Genomic DNA, 24,109 nt, shown 5'->3' with positions numbered 1-24,109 from the left:
ACCTTCCTTGGGGAGTCTTTTGGCACAGGAATGGGCCCAAAGTATTACCCAGCGCCTGTCACTTGGTCAGAAGTGTTTGGGGAGCATTTGGAGTGAATCTGTATCTTCAATATGTACAGAAAATTCTGGATCTAAAACTTGAGAAAGTGTTTAATGCTCATGACATATTGACAGTAGCTCTTGGCTAATAATCGAATTCAAATTTCCCTTGTGAATCCTATTGTCAGGCAATAGAGGAGATAACACATCCATCTATTTATTTGTTTGTTTATGATTCATAAAGAAAACCGCCAAGGGCCGTTTCCTACTCTTCTGCCAAATTACGTTTTTAAAGAAAGACACTTTCAGGCTGTTTCACAGGACATGAAATGAATATTATTGGCATAAGTTACTGCCAGAGTCGTTATTTCATTTTTATCACTTGAGCATAAATGACTTCAAAACCCTGCAGTTACTTTGGGAGTTGGGGGCAGGGTGACGTTTCCTTGCTAGTTTTTTATTTTTTTGTGTGTGCAGTTTTTCCACATCGGGATCGTTTTTCTTCCCAAAGTGACTGGCGCCTCATTGATGTCTATTGGGTGTCCCCACCCTTGTCTGCATCATATGGTACCTTCCAGCCTCCACTTTAGATAAGCCGGACTCCTCTCCTTTCCTGGGCGCCTTCCTGATCATCTCCACGTAGGATTTCCCCACCATGATGGCTACAGACCCTCCGCTCTGGGGTAGCCCAGTTGCAACCCAGCTCTTCGTCCCACAGTAGGCCCTGGATCATCTCTAGGCCAGCAGGATGTGTCTCCTGGGCTAATCATTTGATATCACACTTACCCTTTGCAACAATTCAAACTGATTACAACAAGAAACACATTTTACTTTGTAACCTACCAGTGAAACACCAGTTGCTGTTGAGTTGACTCCAACTCTTGGCAACACCATGTGTATCCCAGTAGAACTGTACACCTAGGGTTTCCAGTGGTTGACTTCTCAAGAGTAGATCACCAGACCTTTCTTCCAGGTGCCTCTGGGTGGACTCAAATGGCCAACACCAGCCTTTAGGTTATAGATTGTTAACCACGTGTTGTACCACACAGGGGCATCAAGACCCAGTGCAGTCCTTATACAATTCAAGTCATGTTTCATACTGTGTTATTTCCTATATGATTATGCCCTATTTAAATCAACCAACCACTAGTAAGAACCTATTTTACTCATTTCACAATCTAGTAATAGTTTGTGATCTAGAACTTTAATTCCCTGCCTAATATTCTGATGAACCAGTGATTCCTTTGCAGACTGAGTTCTCAGTCTCTCTCTTAACCACCACCAGCGAGGGCCTCTTCCTTAGGGAGCCCCATCACTGTGAGATTCTAGTGGCTAGAGTCCTGCTTCTTTGGAAACATTACAAAGCATCTTTCTTCCATTCGGATCCAGTGCAAGTCTGTGATGGATTCTATTTCAGCTCTCCACGCCTGAGTGGGAAAAAAGCTGCCATACATTACATTATTGTCTGTTGGCCCCCAGAACAAAATCAGCTACAGTGCAGCTTTTGATTTTTCAAGACTCCTGAATTTTATGAAGTTTCATATACAGCTTCAGCGGGGCCTTCAAAAATAAGATTCTAATATGTATGTGGAGCATGCAAATATTTACGTAAATATTCTACTTTCGTGAGGAGACTACAAGTGAAAGCCACCTCATTGCATGTATCCTGGCACCCTCTGCCTCACATTGGGCCAGATGGCTACTAGTTGTCATTGTCAGCAGTGCCTCTCACATTTTAAAACGTCCTAGCTGAGGTGGCATTTTGCTCTTTTGTGGGTTGTTAGACCGTTAGAGGATGGCTTTTTAAGATAAAGTGTGAAATAGCTAAGTGTTCAGATCATAGCAGGAAGGGGAGGGGTGGGGTACAAGATGGCCAGAGTAGCTTTTTGTCACAGGGTGTGGTGTGGCCCCCAGAATTCTAAAGTTAAGGAATTAGTAAACATGTTTGTTTTTCCATGCATGAGCTATAAAACTAGATCAATTCCAAGGCTAGCCCGAGTATATAATTTTTCTCAGGAACAAAAAAATGGGGAAAGGTCTCATAAGTCATTAACACAGATTTCTCCCGTTAGCTGAGAGTATCCTGTGAAATCTTTCATAATCCAAAATGGCATAGTGTAGAAAAAAGCCACCATTAATTTACGTGGGAGTCCATTTTTTTAGCCTTCCCAGGTCCAAAAAATGACCTAGCAAATCATACCAAATAACATGCAACACCTAAAAGAACCCTACCACATCGTGTCCACAGAAAGCGCGGTCTGCTGTGTGTAGTCCCAGGGGAAGGTCGGGCAGTGCTGCCGCTCAGGCTGCCCGGCTGCCACGAACCAAAAGCTGCGCACTACTTCTGCTTTTCGTCATTTTTTGTAAAACAGACAAAATCCTCTTCTGGTTCCCCCAAACAGGCACTAACAGTGTGGGTCATAGGTAAAAGTGTAATGTGAGCTCATTGTTTTTCAAAGTGAGCTTTCGAAAAGTGGGGTGGCTGGTGGGTTGGAGGGACCTGGAGGGGGCAGAGACAGTCTGGGTTACGTGCAGCACGTACTTTTTGGTCTTGTGACTTCATTCGTTTCATTTAAAGTTCCTGCGCCTTCTGTTAATTCCCCGCTTTGCAGATTGTGTAACTTGCTTGTGGCTTAGACAATGAGCAAGATGGGATTTGAATACGCAGCTGTTCGACCAACACTACCCTCCCAGCAGAAGAAATACGACTAATTAATAGCATACTATCAACCACACTTTTTAAAATATTTGTTTTGCTTCATATTCTTTTGAAACTCCTATTTTTATTTATATTTGAGCCCTGGATACTGACCTATAGGTAAAGCCCCCATTTTTGACACCCCCACTTACCTACTGCTTCGGATTAGTTTTGGTGTTTCTTAATGATCTAAGTTTTAGTTCATAATGCTTTCTACTCGCACATTAGCCTCACAGTCTTCATTAATGAGGTTTTGTCAGAGGTTCTCTCTGATAGGTCTAGTCACCCTTCATCATTACTCTTTGTTGAAAAGATCGTTAGTTTTGTTCTTTTAAATATTTTCTTGTAATCAGACTGATGGTTTTCCCAACATAGTTTACCCCTGATAACTGGGTGCTTGCATATTCATTGAATATCAATAAATTGTCCAGTTGTGCTTCTGTAAACATACTTCAAATTTTACACATGTAAATGTAAAACTGTTAAACCTATAAAATACCAAGTTACTCTTGTCAATGGAAAAATATTTTTTATTATATTTTTGTAATCCAAAACACACACACACACACACACACACACACATGCAAAACAGCCCACTGCCATTTAGATGGTCAGACTCATCGCCACCCTATTGTCGGTGTCCAGGGCTGCAGATCTTTATGGGACCAGTTGGCCTCATCTTTCTCTCCTGGAGCCGACAGTTGGTTTGAACCACTGACTTTGCCAACAGTTACCCAACATTGCTGCCAGGGCTTTTGTTTGTGTGAACATCACCCCCCAAAAAGAAGAGGAAAATCCACACAACCAAAATCTCTGCCGCTGTGTCGATTTCATTTCATGGTGACTCTGACAGCCGAATGCATAGGACTGGTCCAGGTTTTAGAATTTCTCCATTGTGATAGATTCTTTTGGAATTTGTCACTGGGATTTGACATGTAAGACTGATTTTTAATTCTAGCTCTTTGTTTTCTGCCATTCCAATGAAACAGGTCTTTTATCGAGTTTGAATCATTTTACTCATCCTAGTTAGCCTTGCTACCTTTTCAGGTTGGACAGAAGCCCATAGCATGCTTGGTCAGCTAAAAAGGAGTACGTTCCAAATGCTTGCATTTAAGTAGATTGTGCTTACGCGGCGTACTTGGGTTCTTGGCTCCTAAGGCTTCACGTCTTTGGGATAAACGTTAGAATAACAGCATAGCAGCCCCTGTTCCCTTTGAACAGCAATGTGCTATTCTCATTCGTTTGGCAGGTTTTAACACTCACATTAACTCATTTTACCTACAGACCCTCTAGACGACTTCATTTTTCAGTAAAAGGGAATATCCGTTCAGCATGTGCTTCGACACAATTGGTGACCCCTAACTATTCTGCTTGAGTGGGCTCCAGCGGAGCTGCCCTTTCTGTTTCAGAGTTTAATGGGTGGGATGCTGAACCCATAGCTTTAAACTGAGACGCAGAGTCATACTGTGGAAGGTGGGAGGCGGAAATGGATGGAGGGGTGTGGCTTGTGAAGGCAGACAGTCTCGTATTTCGGGACTGTTTGGTTCTCCCTGAGCAGCCTGACGGGATGGATGGATGGGCAGTGCTCATTGTTCGGTGCTGTGCTCCTTCTAGCAAAGATTCCGAAAGGAGGAGCACGGGAGATGTTGGAAAGGCACGCTCACTGCTCATTTCCTGGCCACGTTCTGAATGAGCTGCCTGGCCCAGACTCGCCATCCCTGGGGTGACTGAGCCAACAGAGGAGTGGGGAGACGCGGTTGTCTGAGGAATTCTGCTTGGTGGGTAGCTGAGGGGGCTTGAGTGGGCCCAGAGCAACCTGGTGAGCACTGAGACCCCTTCTTCTACCGCTGTCGATTTTGCCAGATCTCGTGCTTGGATTCTTGTCTTGCTGTCCCGAGAATGGTATGGCGTGGAGCCATGCTGGGTTACACAAGTACCTCTGCCGTCCTCTGGCGAGATCTGCGATCGCTGCCACTTCCTTCTCGTTTTTATTGCAAGCCTGGTGCCTCTCCTGAAAGCACAATGGTTTCCCAGAAGGGCATCGTCAGTATTGCAGCTGTTTAGTCCTGGATTTCCATTCTTGACTCTGCACTTTAATTTAACACCGTGACCCTGGAGCTCAAAGTCCAACAGGTTATAGAGATTCCCTTCCTTTGGCTAAATTGTGAAGCCCTGGTTTGGTTTTCTTTTTGGCTAGTGGCACTGTGGGGTAGGTGTTGGCTGCTAGCAGCAAGGTCAGCGGTTCAAACTCACCAGCTGCTCTGCAGGAGGAAGATGGACCTGTCAGCTTTCCAAAAGATTTACAGTCTCAGAAGCCCTCCACAGGGTTGCCATGAGCTGAAACCGGCTCACCAGTAGGGGGTTTGGTTTGGGTTACCGGTAAATTTTGTAGGCACGGCTCACAAAATTTAGCATTCTGCTGACACATAATATTCATGGTTAGTTTGTGCTTTTAATTTACTGGAGGACAATTAAATGAATTACTACTATATTAGGCTCTTTTTTTTAATTGGCAATTGTTTCTGAGCATAGTTATGTGGGTAGACATTGATTAACTTTCTATCAGGTTATTGTCTGTAGAGCTCTTTTATATTGAAGTGACTAATTTGTCATTTGAAAAATAGAACTGGTCTTATTTTGGAATATTTTGGAGACTTGTCCACGGCAGAGGTTCGGCTTATGGGCTGGCAGCAGACACAGCTGCCATGAAGCTAGCTCCAACCTTTCAGGTTTACAGTTAGCAACCGCTAGGCAATTTGTTACTGTGTTTTCAATTTAAGTAAAATTTAAGTAAAAGTACATTCAAAATGGGTGTATACACTCATAGCTCTTTTAAAGTTTATTTCATTTTTCCTTATATATACATTTACATAAATATCTTCAGTGTGAAATAAACCAAACTCATCAATTTTCTACTTTATGAATCTACTAAGTACATATTTTATAAAGCAATTTGAAAGAGAAAAAGAAGACGGGTTTGTGTTATGGAGTGGTGCTGCTTTGTCAGGAAGTTTTAAGTGGACGTCACACCAGACTCAGACATACATAAAATGCTCACAACTCATGGCCACTGAGTCAGTTCCCACTCATCGAACATTGTAGGGCAAAGAAGGTTCCTTTGGGGTTTCTGAGGCTATAAATCTTCACATGTAGAAAGACTCATCTTTCTTCCTCGAAGCTGTTCATGGGAATTTTCTAATTAAATGGATCAAATTATGCCTTTCAAAATATACATAAACATGGAAAAGCCTGGCATAAGATTATTAGGCAATAAAAAGTGCTAGGAAATGGGACTAATGATCATAACACGATGAAGAAAGTTACAAATTGCTCCATCGTTTCCAGATTCTCTGTCTTGCATACTTTAGTTTAAATAAACGTGAAAGAATCACCACTCTCTTGGCACCTCTTAGATTTTAAATAACTACTTTTATTTCAAGATTTTATTTTATTTTTATAACATTGAGTCAATTAAACAGTGTAAAAAATTAAACAGCACTGTGCAAGGAATATTCTGTGAACCCTAAAATGAAAACTATAGATCTCTCTTTACAGATACATTATCTTCTACAGATTGGCGATTTTTATGAAAAACTTTAAAATAGCATCATGTTAAACCAAGCCTACGCAAATAAAAATACATGCCAGCATTGTTGCCGGACTTCTTTTTATTTGATCAAGCAAACTATCAAATTTTAACTAATAACAATTTTTATATTCTACTGTTGTGCAGTGTACATAATGATCCAGACTTTTGTGATCATGGAAACTGTATAAAATTTGGGATTAATGAAACTTAATTTTGGAATAACTTGTATCCCTCTAATTCACCTTTCACCATTGTCAAGTTTGAGTCATGGAAACAGCCTACCGTGACTTCCCTACCAGATATTGCTGTTCTCTGCATTGAAATCATTCTGCTTTCCAATTTCCCATAAATTTGCCTTTGAAAATATTCACAATCCCTTTTACACTTAATACCTCTTAACATCCTTAAAAATGAATGAAGACATAAAAAAGTTTTCTTTATATGGGCAAAATTTAGTGATATTAGAAATTAAATGTATTTATATTTATATACACACATACATATGAGGGGGTACCCCCAAAAATAAAATGCACTGGGCAGAGTGGAGCTTTCGTAATAAGCATTTTCCCACTAGGCGAACATCGAGTAACTTGCTCTGAGTTAGTGCACCCAGTGGTGTCAACTGGGAAGGTTCTCTCTGGTCACAGTGAAATTATTTTTTAATTAATAATTTAATTGGGGGGCTTTTGCAAATCTTATAACAATCTATCAGTAATAGTATTAAGCACACTTGTACATATGTTGCCATCAGCATTTCCCAAACAATTTCTTTCTACTTGAGCTCTTGCATGGTGAATTTTTTTGTCAAAGTTTTGCGTGAACCTCGTTTTTTGTGATGGCTGACAAGAGAACAGTGTGCAGCTGTGAAATTGTTGTTTCCTCCTCAGGAAAAGTGCCGCCGAAACTGTTGTGATGTTGAACACAGATTACTAGGATAGCACTATGGGAGGAGACAAGTGTGTAAGTGGTTTTCTAGTTTTAAAAAAAGGTGAAATGTCAACCAATGACATTCTGACTGTCTGTCAACTTCCCGAACAGATGAAAAGGTTGACTTGTAGTGCATCTGGAGTGTGTTCCACCAGGTCAGACTATCAGTCAAGCGTTCTATTTAGAGATTCTGAAAAGATTGCCTGACAGTGTGCTACATAAAAGGCCTGATTTGTGGCAGACCAGAGGCTGGTTTTGCCACCACAACAGTGCGCCTGCTCAGGCAGCCGTCTCAGGGCACCAGTTTTGGGCAAAAAGCAGCATGCCTCTCTTGCCCCACACACCTTACCGACCTGACCTTGCTTCTTTTTGTTTCCACAAATGAAGAGGGACTTTAAAGGACAGGGGTTTGATGACATTGAAGAGGTGAAGAAAAAACAAGGGAGGTGCTGCCAGCCATCCAAACAGATCAGTTTGAAAAACGTTTCCAAAAATGGAATTACGTATTTGACAAATACGTAATTAAATGTAATGGGGAGTACTTTGAAAGTGATAAGATGGTTTTGTAAAAAATATTTAAATACATAGCTTTGAAAAAATTCCTGGTTTTCTGATATGTACTCACACACACACACACACACGAAGGAAGACGGTGTTTTCAAGTTGATTGTGGTGATGAATGTACAACCCTTAATAATATGATTAAACTATTGACTTATATGTTAACATGTCAATAAAATCATTAAAAATAAAAGTCATAAGCCCATTTTATAAATAACTTGTTTACGGAAAAACAACTTATTTTTGGAACTATTGAATGAGAACGATGGCATTTTGGATTTGGCAGTTTCTGTTTCTGTGTTCAGTCTGTTGTGACATGTGGCGTTGAGTGAAGTATATGAGGAAAACCCAGCCTCACAGTGATGTATGAGAATAATTGAAAGTGCAGTACTTTTTAGATAATTATGAATACTTGACTTTGATACTGTACCAGAACTTAACTAGAGATAGTTTCGTAACTGTTAACTGTTTGGGTATGGTGTTTGAAATCATATTAATAAATTCATAAGTCTTTTACATCAGAATCCATTGGTGTATTTTGCATATAGATAGCTCTTCTGTTAACATCATGCCTGTGTCATTTTTTGTACATTTTATGTTTACTGAGTTATTCAGTTACTGAGTTATTTCATTCTTCCAATTGTTGGTACATCTAGCTATGTATTTATTTTAAATCACAAAATCACATTCCTTAATTTTATCATGATTTCATTAAAAAAAAAAAGACTCAAGCTCACTGCCATTGAGTCACTTCCAACTTGTAGCCCCCAGAGGACAGGACTGAACTGCCAGGGTGGGTTTCTAAGACTGTAAGTGTTGGGGAGTCGGAAGCCACGTCTTCTCCAGAGCAGTTAAATTGAACTGCTGACTTACTGTGCCATCAGCGGCTGATTGCATCAGAACAATCTTTACATATTAGTAAGCTGCTAACCTCTTGGTTGTAAATACAAGTCAAGTTTTCCAAATTTCTAATTTTTGCATTAAAACCCAAATTTTATCATTGGCAACAAATGCTGTCGGTTTTCCTTGAACTGAATCCACAAAGTAATGAATCCAGCCAGAATAATTAGTCATTTAGTCATTCTTTACATGTAAGAGTAGCGGCAAAAAGGGTTAAAACATTTGATTGCTAATCAAAGGGCCCACAGTTTGAACCCATCAGCTCTGTTGGAAAAAGATGCAGCAGTCTGCCAACCCTAAGATGGCCAGCCTTGGAAACCCTGAGGGGCAGTTTACTCTAGCTTATAGGTTCACTGAGTCAGAATCACCTTGGCGGCAGTGTCGTTCAGCTCTTAACTGGAGCTATTGCACAAGTACTTTCCCTTGTGACAGGGATTGTACTTTGGAATGCAGCATATGAATTTTCCATGTCCTCTCATTCCATCTTACAGAATATTAGACATATGTACTCCAAGTGTGATTTTTAAAAAAAATTTATGTTTACTACCTCATCAGGGACAGTCTGAAATGAAAGTGACGTTTGTTTATTGACAGTAAGTGCTGTCCGTGCAGGATACAAGGACAACTAGTACCTTTGGTTCCCTTGCCTGTTTTCTTCCAAGGCGCAAGTATTTTTTACCCACTATTGCTTTTGCACCATCAGTGCAAATATCAACCTACGACATCTAAAAATAATGTTACTCCTAAAAGTCAACTGAGCTCTTAAAAACTCTGGGGATCCACAGACCTTGCTTTGAGGACACTTTCTCTAAGAGGCAAGGGGTACCCTGTAAGAGAAATACAGCAGTGGCTTTCCTAACCAGCCTCCTCTTAATGGACTTTCCCAGGAATCAGGCTCCATTCCTTATGTAACATTCTCACAGCATGCTGACCCCAAGTGTCAGCGGGGAGGCTGCTCTCCAGTATTCTACTCCCACTATTACAGTTTGTACTTCACAGGTATCAGTTGTATTTGTTCTTAAACCCGTTTATGCGAGCTGTATGCGAGCTGGCCTCAGACCTGTACTTATACAATTTTAATAATATTATGTTTTATTCTGAAGTATGAGTTCAAGAATAAAAAAGATTCAATGCTTATAAAAGCAGTGCTTATTTTGTAAAGAATTATTATAAAAATTGGGGCCATAATTTACTACAGATGAGATTTGCGAAAGATTAGGGAAAACCAATTCAGAATTCTGTATTACTTCAAAAGTTTCTTTAATGTCTTCCTATAATTTAAGGAAACCAAAGCTGGAAAGTTTTATTTGCTCTCAGCAAGCAAGTAAGAACAAGAAACTCTAGTCAGTAGACCTGTATTCAAAGAAAAGGCACCAGCTCTCTTTCAAAAGATGGGTGAATATGTGTATATATGAAACCACTCATTAATATCCCTATATCCTTTTTTTTAAATTTCCCCTTAACCAGCATATCCAGTGAATTGATTAATCACTAGTGGGGATCACACTGAATAAAAATAATTTCTCTGCTACCCATGAGCTGGGAAGAAATTTCCTTTTGTTTCCCATGACAGTAAAGTATTGTCCTCTATTAAGTGTATTTTGTCTTGATATCTGAGTTTGGACAAGATGATATTTAAAAAGGTTTTAGTTCACCTTTAAGAAATATAGATCCAATTTCATAATATGATAAACCTGAAGGTACCATAAACAGTTTTTGATAGTATAGTAGTATGTTCTTCAATTGGAAACTACTTGAAATAGCAAACTATATAGGGGGTCTTGGATATTTTCTGAGAAATTTTATTTCCCAATAATAGTATTTCCTAAAGGACAAACATTAAGTTAAACTAGATGTACTATCTATAAAAACAAAGCGCTTGGCTAATCAGACGCAGGGGAGTCCAGTAGTAGTTCACTGGCGTCATCAGCATTGTCAACAGCGGAGAGTATAAGCTGTCGTTTATAGAGGCTTTACAACGTGGTTCAAAGGCACCCACCGGACAAGGCAAAGCTTGGATTCTCTGCCTGGCTCACTTCACATTGCGCATCAGTGAAGATTCTGTTCCCAACATTCGGGTAGTGGCCCTGCCCTGTGAGTTCTTTGCTTATTTTAAAGTTGGGAATTGATTCCTGCTCCCTGGCTACTTAGAGAGCCCGCTCGTTGACTGGCTAGAACAAGATGGCTTTGTCTATTTCCAAATGGTTAAGGAACGCATCAACATTATTGTGTTTAGCACCAAGTGAGGATGGCTAACCAACTCTTGAGAATATCAGTTACAAAGGAATCCCTCCAGGTTTGGGGGTCCATAATGCCCGCGTGTTCCTGGTCCCCAGTGCTGCCTATGTGTGCAGTCATGATCCTGTACACCTTCCAAGCATGTGCAGGGAGACTCCTGCGTACCACACAGTGTTATCAGATCGAGGCACTCCATAGTGAATACACAGGGGGAAATGGCACCCTGCAATTAGCTATTCTAATAGGAAGTCTATGTAATATGTTTAAATGGTGGTAAGAACTGAGGGTACCCCAAAAATGAGGAGGAGGAATGAAATGTATTGTTCATTGAGGGGAATGTTGAAATTCTGACAGGTTGATCGGGGGAGGCCTAAGCAAGAGATCACTTCTTGAATATAAGCTTGTAAAGAAAAATGAGGACACTTTTAAGGATTCCTAACTTGGATTTCACAAACTTCTTGGTCCTCTGGTTTTTATGGTGAAATATTACATCTTAAAATCCACGAATTCTAACTGAAATTTAGCATTTCTTCCATCATCATTATAATATAACATATAAATAATGTTAGTAAACCCGAAACCGTCATACTAGACATCTGCAGTGCTTTCATGCTGTTACAGCTGTAGACACCTCAAAACCTAGCTGATGCTCATCACAACTTAGCAATTCTGGTAATCACTGTCCCTGCTGCTAAATACTGTTAATTAACGCCCTCGTAAAGGAGCGCCTGGCTCACCAGTGTAGAACAATTCTATCATGATCATTTTATTTCAAAGTAGCCAATTATTTTCTGTTTCGAAATATTGTATTTTATGAATTTTAAAACATTTTGAGAAAGGGCCAAGGCTTCACTTAATTGTCAAAAGATGTGTATGGCATGACAGCGTTACGCTTTGCTCTAATCCCTAATGGAGGGCTTTCTTCCACCTCGCCTCAGTGTGGTACCGCTTCCTTGTTTCTCTGGAGAGTACTCAAATGCATCTTGTCCCATGGGGAGGCTTTTGTGGATCTCGGTGGAGTTCTGCCTGGGGAAGCTCCTTTCCAGCATCCTGTTTAGCACAGACAGCAAGTACGATATTAAAATGCTTACAGAGCAAAGTAGCAGGCATTTGCTTCCTAGAAAATGGCAATACTTCCCAGAAGATCAGCTCTGAAACTTCCTTGGAAGATAGCTTACGCACTTGAAGGCAGTGCTGTTCGTTTGACGCTAAAGAATGAGGCCCAGACATGCTGAGGTGGAAGCTCCTCACCTTACTCGCTTACATCAGCCCTTCAGCCCCCCTCCCCACCCTGTCTTGGTGCTGACCAGGTAGGTTTGTCCAGATTGAGAGGGGATGAGCTACATAACATGGTCCCGTCCAACTGATCAGCCCATGAGAAAGAAGATGGAATATACTTTTCCACTGTGCTAGCGAGGCAGCCACGGGGCGAAGGGGAGAGCCTCCTCCCAGGGTGGGGTGAGCCAGAGTTGCAGAGATTGAAGGGATCTCGCCCTGTTGCTACATGTTCATTCGCTTTCCCCTGCTGCTTCATGAGCCTCAGATCTCGGAGTATATGCGAGTGTCTTTCACCAGAAGTGAACAAATAAAAGAGAAATTCTCAACATCTTGCTATTGCCACATCCTGCGAGTAAACTGCTCACCGTAATTTTCACATGACACCTACATTAAGCTTGTGTCTTCCGGGGAGTTAAGGCAGCCCTGAGTGGTAAACCCTTTGGATTTTGCCTTCTGTCGTGTCCTTAAATGCCAAGAAACAGACCTTGCAAGAGCGCGATGAAAGCTGAGGCCTGCTCACTCATTCATTTGTTTCTTCCCTCCTCCCAGGTTAGTAAAAGATGCTCCTTGGGATGAAGTCCCACTGGCCCACTCCCTGGTTGGTTTCGCCACTGCCTATGACTTCTTGTACAGCTACCTGAGCAGGACACAACAAGAGAGGTTTCTGGAAGTGATTGCCAATGCCTCGGGCTACATGTACGAGACTTCTTACAGGAGAGGATGGGGGTTTCAGTACCTACACAATCATCAGCCCACCAACTGCATGGCGCTGCTCACGGGAAGCCTGGTCCTGATGAATCAAGGTGCGTCTGGACACGGCAAGGGAAAACAAGGTTGTGCGTATGCGTTGTTGTAACTGTTCTTGGGAACATGTTCATACTTGGATCTTAACTGAGTCTGTGGGATGAAGTAAGGAATCCAGCCTCTCAGCTAATTGAGAGACATCATTTTCCTAAATTCTATTAGTCAGCTTAGCCCGAGGCTATTTCTTTGTGGTTTGTGAATGTCCATGGCTGTGTTCTTACATCACAGAGTGAGTGATGAAGGGTCATGTTTTCAGTGAAAGCAGCCAAACTGCATTTTTAAAAGGAACATTCTTGAAACGGATGTTCCTGGGAGCGCACCCCTATCGTCACGTCCCTAGTCTTTTTTTCTCAGAAGACTTAAAACATCCAGTGTGGGTCACTTAGGCCATACCTTCCCGAACGTACTTGGCCCTACTGCCCCCTTTACAGGGAAAACAAAAAAGAGAACTAAATAAAGGAATTACCCATCACTACTCTGGAAATTAGAAGCTTTTGTACTCTACCCCACAAGCCAGGTTAAAGTGTGTTTGCTTCTGCAGCTCCCCAAGATCATGCCAGCCCCCCCAGGGGGTCAGTATCACGCACTGAGAAAAAATGGTTTACAGTCAACATTGGAATCAACTTTTGTGGCTTGTACTGCTGCTTAGCCTAAAGCATGCTGTAATTGACAGTATTTTATTCTGATCTTTCTTATAATTCTGCCTTCACTATGATGCCTCTGGATGTCTCTAAAGGAATGCATATATTGAATTTTAAAGAAAAGCCTTTACATCACAATTAATAGAATATTAAATACATGCTTTCAGCTATAATTCTGAGATCGTTTGACACTTGACTATGTGGACCATAAATATCAGTACATATTTTATATAATTTTCACATCACCCATATGAGGTAGCTGGGATTTGGACCTAATTCTAACCAAAGTCTAATCTCTTTCTGCTCCGGTGTGTTTTCTCTTTAGAGATGGACATTTAATGTACAATAATCTACAAACTAGAAAGGTGACTTTTCGTTATATATATATATATATATATATATATATAGAGAGAGAGAGAGAGAGAGAGAGAGAGAGAAATAAGACCCAAAGTGAAAATTTATTATCAAATCATTTCATACATTTCAAGACCCATAGAAACATTTCATCTTGAAATGGTGGTGGGGAAAAAGGAGCCAGATCTCTGGAAAAAAGGAGCCAGATCTCTGGACCTTGGAGTTAAGTCTAGCAGTTTTGTTTTCTTAAGTAAATGTTCGTTTCTCTAGGGACAGAATAGAATTTATTTTCTTGGTCTTTGGAAAGCTAAAATCATTCAAAATCATAAATGGGCATCCAGAAAACGAATTCATATTCCATCGAAATATGAAGTTCTTCCAAGGCAAGAGATTTTCTTACTTGTTTTGTTGTTGTTGTTCCGAGGCAAGAGTTTTTATAGACAGTTATTTTCTGATGAAAGTAGGAAGTTAATCTGAAATACACTGGCAGGTCGCCCACATGAGCAGTGTACACGTTTATAAAAAGACTGCAGAAAGAAAGATAAAATCTATAGTTTTGGCTTTCTTGACCTACTCTAGTTTCACGAGCTACTCTGGCCAGACTGTGCTAGTAAACCCATGCCTGTCAGGGTCTGATGGCACTATGGCTTAGGCTTTGGACTGCTAACCACACGAGTGGCTGTTCAAATCCATCAGCCACCATGGGAGATAGAGATGAGACTGCCTCCTCCAATAAAGACTTATAGTCTCAGAAACACTCTGTAGAATCTCACAATATCAAAATTGTTCCCATAGCAGTGGGTTTGGTGCGACTTCAAGGCCAGCCCTTATAGGTATTGACTGATATAGCTAATTTTGTTTTAGTCTTGTGCCAGTGGTCTTAAACAAGTCAATGTTTGGATTTCTCATCTGAAATGTTGTGGGTAATAATGCTTGGTTAGATTGTTAAAGAGATTATATAAGATTATTTCCAGTGCTGTATAAATGCAAAATGCTATAGATAGACGAGTTGTTAACTAAAATATAAGAATTATAGACAGCTAGCAATTTGGAGGCAAGGGAATATTTTAGCATTTTTTAGAAAAACAAACAAAATGTTTATTATTTGCCGTCTGGATGGTATTTTTAAAAAATAATTTTATTGGGAGCTCATACAACTCTTATCACAATCCATACATCCATCCATTGTGTCAAGCACTTTTGTACATTTGTTTCCCTCATCATTCTCAAAATATTTGCTTTCTACTTGAGCCCTTTTTTTTTAGACCTTTAATTTTCCATTGAGATTTAGAAAATATGGCAGCTTGGAGAAATACTTGGACAGACTCATGCAGATTATATGCATCAGATTCAGGACTCCTAGTTCATTTAATTTTGTGCTTAGATTCCTAATTCAGTGGCCTCCCACCCCCCTGTGCTGCTCGTTAGACCCTATGGAACCTAAAAGCCCAATAAGGATGGGAGCTTGTCTTTCAGCAGTAACACAGATTGAAGCCTGTTCCTTTAGCATCTGTAGTGTCGGCATCTTGGTATATATTTTGTACAAACATTGGTGAATATTTAATAAAATGATAAATCTACGAAAATATTTTAAAGTATTATTTTAGGAACATTGAATAAAGTCTCAACATACAAATTTTGTTTTGTAGACACAAAATTATAAGTGATTTTGTAGACAAAATGATAGGTGATTTGTGATCTTGGGTGCGATGTGGCTTCAGTTTATTAAGGATTAGGAAATGACTGATGCGCCTTCAAAGGTTTGTCTTCACATAATTGAAGAGTGAATGAACGACCTCTACTCAAGAACCTCTTACCCAGCATTGTGGACCCATCCCAAACACGGGTTAATTGTAGGAGAAGGACCAGGTGATCTGGCCAAGAATGGAGCTCAGTTCTCTGTGGCTCATGTGGTCCCCGTGAGATGGCATTAACTAGATGGCAATGGGTTTGTATTTGTTTTCTAACTAGTCACTGTGACACATGAAGATGTTTGCTGAATGCAATATGTATTATAAACGAGTTAGACAACTCAGGATTTTATTCGGACAACCTTTAGTCCATGTTTCCTTTTATTTTTTGCCCTGCAGGGTATCTTCAAGAAGCCTATTTATGGACCAAACAAGTTCTGACCATCATGGAGAAATCTCTGGTCTTGCTCCGGGAGGTGACAGATGGCTCCCTCTATGAAGGAGTTGCTTATGGCAGCTACACCACTCGATCCCTCTTCCAGTATATGTTTCTCGTTCAAAGGCACTTTAACATCAACCATTTTGGCCATCCATGGCTTAAGCAACACTTTGCATTTATGTATAGAACCATCCTACCAGGTACAGCGAGGCGTCAGAAATGGGAAAACATGAAAAGTATTGTAATTGTTTCTGATTAATAAAGAAATGAGGTCTGTGGGTCTTAAATCATATTAAGATTAATGTTATTAAAAATCAAAGAATTGAATGCAAGCATTACAGGTTGTAGATGCTTTGGGGAACTGATGTTAGGGTTAAAAATTTACTGTAAAGCTTGGAGCCTAGTGGACCAAATACAAGATCTAGCTTCCACAGTATTGCAAATTTTATGTGTACATAAACTTGGATACATATGTAAACCCTTTCATGAATTTACAAATGTAAGTATTTATGCTAATTTTCCTCAATTCTAATTTTTTTGCTCTTAATTTTTTCTTTCAAACAATGTATGCAAAGTTCACCAAAAAAATTCTAACATTTTTGTGGAAGTATTTTTTTAAATATTTGTTTTCATTAAATAATATCAATTGTAGAAAACTTATGGAAAACTAATTGCCACAAAACCTCTAATTTTTTTTCTATGCAGCTTATTTTTCTAATATAAAACTAATTCTAGCATTTCCATGTATATATATGATTTTATTCATTTCATTGAGAGTTGTATAACTCTACTTATTTCCAAACAGTACTTAAGAAGTTATAAAAAGTTTAGGAAGTATTTTTTTCTCACAAATGTATAAACTTCAGTGATTGCCCTATGTCTTTCTCAGAAAAGCTGTCAAAATTCCAAATTTTTGGAATTCCAAAAGCCAGTTGCCATAACCGTCTGAGACGACCTCTCTGCCTTGAATTCAACTGGCCCGGCAGATAGCCTCAGAATCCACTGTCTTGAGGGGGCCTTTTTTTCTTTAAGGCATCTTAATGAGACTTAAGACAAATGGGTCACCCAGAGAAGTTGTCTGCAATTATTTACTAATCGGAGAGCCATGTTAAATATATTTTGTTTGAAATAAATCTCTGTCTTCTTCACTTTCCTTTGTGCTTTTGTAACCTTTGGAATGGGTTTTCATTTTTAAGTCACTATGTTCTCAAATACATTTTTCTTTCTTTTCTACAATTGATATTATAATAGTGTTTGGACTAGGGTTTCGCCCATTCTTCTTCCTCTGGATTATATTCGGTCTTATCTGCTTCGCTTTTCCTGACCCTATGACCTGGCATTTTCCTGATTTTTTTTTTAAGTTCCCAGCAGTCCAGTACAGCAGTAGAGGCATATCTTACCTGGAAATTATGAAGTTTCTTCCTGTACTAGTCAGATTTCTCCTCTTGACCCTAGATACAGCATAACTTCTAATTTACTGGAAACCGTTTCAAAAGTGAGATACGCATTGAACTGCTAACTACAAGGTCAGGTGTTCAAGCCCACCAGCTGATCCGAGGGAGAGCTATGAGTCTGTCTACTACTGTAAACATTCACAGCCTTGGAAATCCAAAGGGGCAGTCCTGTTCTGTCCAATATGTCACGCAGGAGCTATGGCAGCATAGTGGTTATGCATTGGGGCTGCCAAGTAGATAGTCAGCAGTTTGAAATCACCAGTGACTCCATGGGAGAAAGATGAGGCTTTCTACTCCTGTAAAGAGTTAGTCTGATAGGGGCAGTTCTCCGCTGTCCTACAGGGTTGCCAAGAGTCAGAAATCAAGTCAACGGCAGTGGGGGCTGTGTGTGTGTGTGTGTGTGTGGTGGTTTATAGCATCCCTATGAATCCGAATGGACTCGATGGTGGTGCGTTTTTTACGTGAGATATTATCCTCCTGTCTGCCGTCCAGACTGAGTTGGTGAGAGAGCTCGCGTTCATTCCAGGTCCATGAGTTCACTGTGCACAAGTGTAGCCCCGGAGATGTGTAGATGTAATTGCACACAGGGTGGCCTGTGGTTGAAAGGGAGTGGGCAGCAGTATACATGAGCATAAGGAGGGGTGACATTTTTGTTTTCAATGATAAACTGTCATCATATCAGTGATAGACAACTGGCGCCAAGATTCATGAAAGATATTCAGCAGGCCTCTAATGAATTAGTCTGAGGTAGCACATAGAAAATGTGGTTTTGTTTGTTACTTTTATCCAAGATAAACAATTGACTATAATTTAGAGCCAGGTTTAACCCTTTCAAGACGGAATTATTTTCTGCTTTTTTTGTTGTTGTTGTTGAAGCCATGTGTTTTCAGTAATGGAGGCATTTCGAATTTAATGAGAAGGGAATTATGAAGTACTGTAGGTTTTGATGCAAATAATGGGACATATAATGAGAGGACTTTTAAAAGTTTGGGGGGAATATACCATTATCGTTTCGTTCGATTTTTCCATGAACTTTCTGAAGCTTCCTAGGATGTTCCAAGGAATCCCTACTGCTTGGGTGGATTAGATGAGTTTCCTTATAATCACAGTTATACTGGCTCTTGTCAGATAGCAGCATGCATGAAACGTGGGATAGGAGCTTCCCACTAAGCCCCCAAAATGTTAAAATGTAGGTAGGTACTGCACACTACCTCGGTTACAAAAGGGTGAAAGATCGTTGAGTAGATCTTCATAGAAGTACGCAGTTTGACATTTCATTCTCTCACACATTTCCCTGCAGGGTTCCAAAGAACAGTGGCTATTGCAGACTCAAACTACAATTGGTTTTATGGTCCAGAAAGCCAGTTAGTGTTCCTGGATAAATTTGTCATGCGTAACGGCAGTGGTAACTGGCTGGCCGATCGAATCCGGAGGAACCGAGTGACGGAAGGTCCAGGAACCCCATCCAAGGGGCAGCGCTGGTGCACTCTTCACACGGAGTTTCTCTGGTAAGAATCATTGAACTTGAAAGAGAACTCGTGGCCAATGTCGTGATGGGTGCCGCATCCTGCTCGCCCATTTAAAACGAGAAAACGAACACTCTGAACCCCTTCTCTGCGCAACCCAGGGACCTGCGGCTTCCATTCCATCTGTGTCACAGTATTTGAAGCTCCACTAGAAAGACTCCCTTCTGTTTAAGAGCTAATTACTCTTTACCCTCTTGGGTTCTTTTAAAAATATTCTTATTAGAGATGTCAGAGATTTACACTATTTCAATAGGCAGGTTTTGATTTACATCAGTTTTGAAATCATAAAGAGGAAACCACAAAAGTTATTTTGGTTACTACACACCCACACAGCAGTAGTAAAACGTTTTGGTCAAAGGAGCATTATAACCGTTCAGTAACAAAGCTGCTACTAAACTTACAAAACTGTTTAACACTGTCTGACAACATTGGACAGATTCATTTTGATAATAAAAAGAACCATGTCATTTTTTTCACTCTATTCTTTTTAGCCCAGGAAGAAAAGCATGGGGTTCCCCCCCCCTTTTTAAGTAGTGCCAAATATATTGTTGGCACCTAATAAGATAAAAGTTGAAATTATAGGGAACGAGTTAGTCATCAATTCCTGGTGTCTTTTCAAACTCTTAGAATTGTTTCCAATTCCAAAGTTAGCTTGTTATGATGTTATTCGTGCTTTTTATCATAATGGAATAATTTAGGGGGGAAATACTAGTAATGTGTTTTCACAGATGAACTCCCTGTCTTAATATATAACTATTCCTGATTCCTTTCATGGGTATGGAATAATTGCCTAATAATGTTATCAATTTACGAATAAATAACAACTGAGAAAATCCCACAGAGCTCACTCCAGGGGTCAGATTAATGCTGTTGAACGTGTTTCCGCATCTGACTTTACAGGACTATGGGCACAGACCAAAGCTTGCCTGAGAGAATGTTGCCCAATGCAGTTTGTGTCTAGATTTGTCCAATCACATTAATTAGGCCAACATTACACTAGACATCAGTAGAGAAACCCTTTCGGAAGCTCTAGACCTATGGGTGAAGCCACACACACAAATTTAAAAATTAGTAAAATGAGCTTCACTGAGGGGGACTAATTCACTTTTTATTAAAAAGCAGCATTTCTTTACCTGAACCCAAATTGTCTGAATCTCTCCAAGTTGTTAACTGATATTGGGGAAAATAGGCACTCATCCTTATTTTATTGTTTTTGGATTCCTACTGAATTCAGAGCCTGTGCTCTTAATCACAGAGAAAGTTGAATGTTAATTGTTGTGTCACTTTGCTAAGAAACTGGTTACCGTCCCAGGGACATGGCATCATTGGTAGATTTTTTAAAAAGCAACCAAATCCTTCGGGTCTAAGGTAGCGATGGTAATCACAACGATAAATTCCTTTATAGTAAATACTCAGCTCACTGCTGTCTAATCAATTCCAACTTTAGTCTCCTAGAATTCCACCTATTTAGACCCCCAGGTCTGGTGTTGGCAACGAATTTTATCTGATATGTTCGACTCTATTTGTATGTTTTAAAGCACACCTTACTCTACCTAACGTTCAGTGGTAGCAGTGAGCAAAGCACAGCGTGCCGTTGCAGTTGGGGTTTGCTAGGTGGAGACCCTTCCGTGCGTCTGCCAGACTAGGAAATGTTTGGGTGAAGGACTTACCGCTGGCAGCTTGGGTGAGGGTTCTAGCCAAGTACAGAAGGCCCATGTGATGAGTGTAACAGCCGCTTCAGGGAGCAAATCATAAAGATACGCGTCTTTCCCATTTGCCAAGGCTTTCCCCCAAGCGGGCGAAGAGTCTCTGTGGCTCTTCTCAGAACTGTCCCCATCAGCAGCCTGTGGCGCCCGCCCGGACCATCCGGCGCTTGTGTGTTCCCTCCGCCACCGTTCTAAAGGGGGGGTTCTTTATTTCCACCTCGTTGACGTTTGATTTCTTTACATTGATGCTTTCAGGTATGATCCCAGCTTGAAATCCGTTCCTCCTCCAGATTTCGGGACGCCGGCGTTGCATTATTTTGAAGACTGGGGTGTGGTGACTTACGGAAGTGCGCTTCCTGCAGAAATCAATAGATCGTTCCTTTCCTTCAAGTCCGGGAAGCTGGGAGGGCGTGCAATCCACGACATCGTGCACGGGAACAAATACAAAGACTGGATCAAAGGCTGGCGCAATTTTAACGCGGGGCATGAGCATCCCGATCAAAACTCCTTCACCTTTGCTCCCAATGGCGTGCCTTTCATCACCGAGGCGCTGTACGGGCCAAAGTATACCTACTTCAATAACGTGTTGATGTTTTCCCCGGCGGTGGCAAAGAGCTGCTTTGCCCCCTGGGAGGGCCAGGTTACGGAAGATTGCTCATCCAAATGGTCTAAATACAAGCACGACCTGGCAGCTAACTGTCAGGGCAGAGTGGTCGCAGCCATGGAGAAAAACGGGTTGGTTTTCATCCGCGGAGAAGGTGTGGGCGCTTATAACCCCCGGCTCAGTCTGAAGACCGTTCAGAGGAACCTGGTCCTCCTGCACCCGCAGCTTCTCCTCCTGGTGGACAAGATCTCCCTGGGGGAGGAGAGTCCGCTGGAGACAGCCGCCAGCTTCTTCCACAACGTGGATGTTCCTTTTGAGGAGACGGAGGTAGACGGTGTCCACGGGGCGTTCATCAGGCAACGCGATGGTCTCTACAAAATGTACTGGATGGACGACACTGGCTACAGTGAGAAAGCCACCTTTGCTTCTGTGACCTACCCGCGGGGCTACCCCTACAATGGGACAAACTATGTCAATGTCACCATGCACCTTCGAAGCCCCGTCACCAGGGTGGCTTACCTCTTCATAGGGCCATCTGTAGATGTCCAGAGCTTCAGTGTCCACGGAGACGCTCAGCAACTGGATGTGTTTATAGCCACTAGCGAACATGCCTATGCGACCTACCTTTGGACAGGCGAGGCCACGGCGCAGTCTGCCTTTGCACAGGTCATTGCAGACCACCAGAAAATTCTTTTCGACCGAAGGGCCGCCATCAAGAGCCCCCTGGTCCCCGAGGTGAGGGACTATGCTGCCATTGTGGATCAGAACCTGCAGCGTTTTAAGCCGGTGTTCCAGCTGTTGGAGAAACAGATCCTGTCCCGGGTCCGGAACACGGCTAGCTTTCGGAAGACCGCAGAGCGCTTGCTGCGGTTTTCAGATAAGCGGCAGACCGAGGAGGCCATCGACAGGATCTTTGCCATATCGCAGCAGCAGCAGCGGCTGCAGCAGAGCAAATCGAAGAAAAACCGGAGGGCAGGCAAGCGCTACAAATTTGTGGATGCCGTCCCTGATATCTTCGCGCAGATTGAAGTCAACGAGAAAAGGGTTAGGCAGAAAGCTCAGATTTTGGCACAGAAAGAACTGCCTGTAGATGAAGATGAAGAAATGAAAGACCTTTTGGATTTTGCAGATGTAACATATGAAAAACACAAAAGCGGTGGCTTGCTGAAAGGCCAGTTTGGCCCGGCCCGGATGCTGACAACTACACGCAGGAGGGCCTCGTCCTCATCCCTGTCTGCCTCATACACCAGACTGTTCCTGATCCTGAACATTGCTATTTTCTTTGTCATGCTGGCAATGCAACTGACTTATTTCCAGAGGGCCCAGAGCCTACATGGCCAAAGATGTCTCTACACCGTCCTTCTGATAGACAGCTGTATCTTACTGTGGTTGTACTCCTCCTGTTCGCAGTCTCAGTGCTAGCGCGATGCTGTAAATTGCTTGATCGCTTTGTGAGCACAAGAGTCTATGCAAAAAAAGCCAAAACAGAACACACAAGAAAAGCCCAAGTTTGTTGTTGGGCCTTTTTTCTCATTCATTTTAACAAATTTTGGGGGTGATCTTTCCAGGCAAGAATTCAGGGACATGGCGAAATCAGGATCAGAGCAAGTGGTCAATGTTATCGGAGGAATAAGAGTAGCTCAGTTGTCCCTTGGTGTTGCTGGAAGTGTTTGACCTTGCTAATTTAGCAGACCACGTGATAGGACTTACAGTAGAAACGAAAAATCAGTGGTGTTAAGTAATTATTTTTCTTAAGAGAAGCAAAAATTATTTAAGTAGGATTTGAGTCATGTCTATTTAAAGCTATTGGCAATATCCTGATGCTGTTTCATGAGAAAGACTGCGGAAGCACACAATTTTAAAATATACAAACTCTTGAAAATGGTGGAATCGTGTTGAGAATTAAGTGTTGCTAAGTCTTAGTACAGGGGTGTCAGCTTACTGGGAGAAGTAGTACTTAATTGGGTGCACAGAATGGTCTTACTGATTTGTTACTCATATCACACAGTAAAGAGGATGGCTGAAAATCACCAAAAATATTCAAAATACACTTCTAGTAGAAAACATATATCCACTAATGAATATGCCCTTGAAGATCCAGGCTCTGCATGCGTATTACTTTTGCCCATTCATCAGTTATCCCGTAAGCCAGATAATTACAGATAATGCAATTTTATATTTTTCTTAGGTGGAAAACGATTTTGGATCCAGTGACCAAACTATTCAAACTAAAATATTTTATATCCTGAAAGTGGATTTCCATACCAAAGAAGATGGGAAAGCCAAACTTTGAATATGATATTTTATGTGTGTTTTTTAATAGAAGACTTCATCAAGTTTATTTTGCTAAATAAACATCATAATTGTGATTTTCTACAGTGTCTTTCTCCTTACATGTTATTCAAAATGGGTGAAACTTTTTCTGAATTCTTTGACGAGAGATGTTTATTTGGATCTGCTCTAATTAAATCTATACAATAGTGTTTGAATCAAAGCAAATCATCTGTTTATTTTGCTTTTTTTCTTGTCTAGACATTTAAATCAAAAAACAATGTCAGATATTTAGAAAACACCAAAGCTAAAAACAGACAACTGTAGTTATTTTCAGCCAAGCCTGCAGCGGTGTAAAGTAATAGAGACATATCCTACAGTTTATTTAG

The 24,109-nt window shown here is 41.0% G+C and overlaps 1 protein-coding gene across 4 annotated transcripts in view; it reads left to right on the top strand.

Annotated features, from left to right (window-relative positions):
* Nucleotides 1-23,823, top strand: part of DSE (dermatan sulfate epimerase) — an 80,589-nt gene extending 56,766 nt beyond the window's left edge. For all 4 annotated transcript variants that reach the window (XM_075554647.1, XM_075554643.1, XM_075554644.1 and 1 more), the window contains 4 exons: nucleotides 12,780-13,033; nucleotides 16,120-16,359; nucleotides 18,914-19,121; nucleotides 21,101-23,823. In XM_075554647.1, coding sequence (XP_075410762.1) covers nucleotides 12,925-13,033; nucleotides 16,120-16,359; nucleotides 18,914-19,121; nucleotides 21,101-22,871 — 2,328 coding nt within the window. In that variant the 5' untranslated portion in view covers nucleotides 12,780-12,924 and the 3' untranslated portion in view covers nucleotides 22,872-23,823. The remainder of the gene's footprint in view (nucleotides 1-12,779; nucleotides 13,034-16,119; nucleotides 16,360-18,913; nucleotides 19,122-21,100) is intronic.
* The last annotated feature ends 286 nt before the right edge of the window (nucleotides 23,824-24,109 follow it).

The sequence above is a fragment of the Tenrec ecaudatus genome, chromosome 7 (genome assembly GCF_050624435.1).
Source record: "Tenrec ecaudatus isolate mTenEca1 chromosome 7, mTenEca1.hap1, whole genome shotgun sequence".
NCBI classification, from domain to species: domain Eukaryota; kingdom Metazoa; phylum Chordata; class Mammalia; order Afrosoricida; family Tenrecidae; genus Tenrec; species Tenrec ecaudatus.
This window is presented reverse-complemented; position numbering and strand designations above follow the sequence as displayed.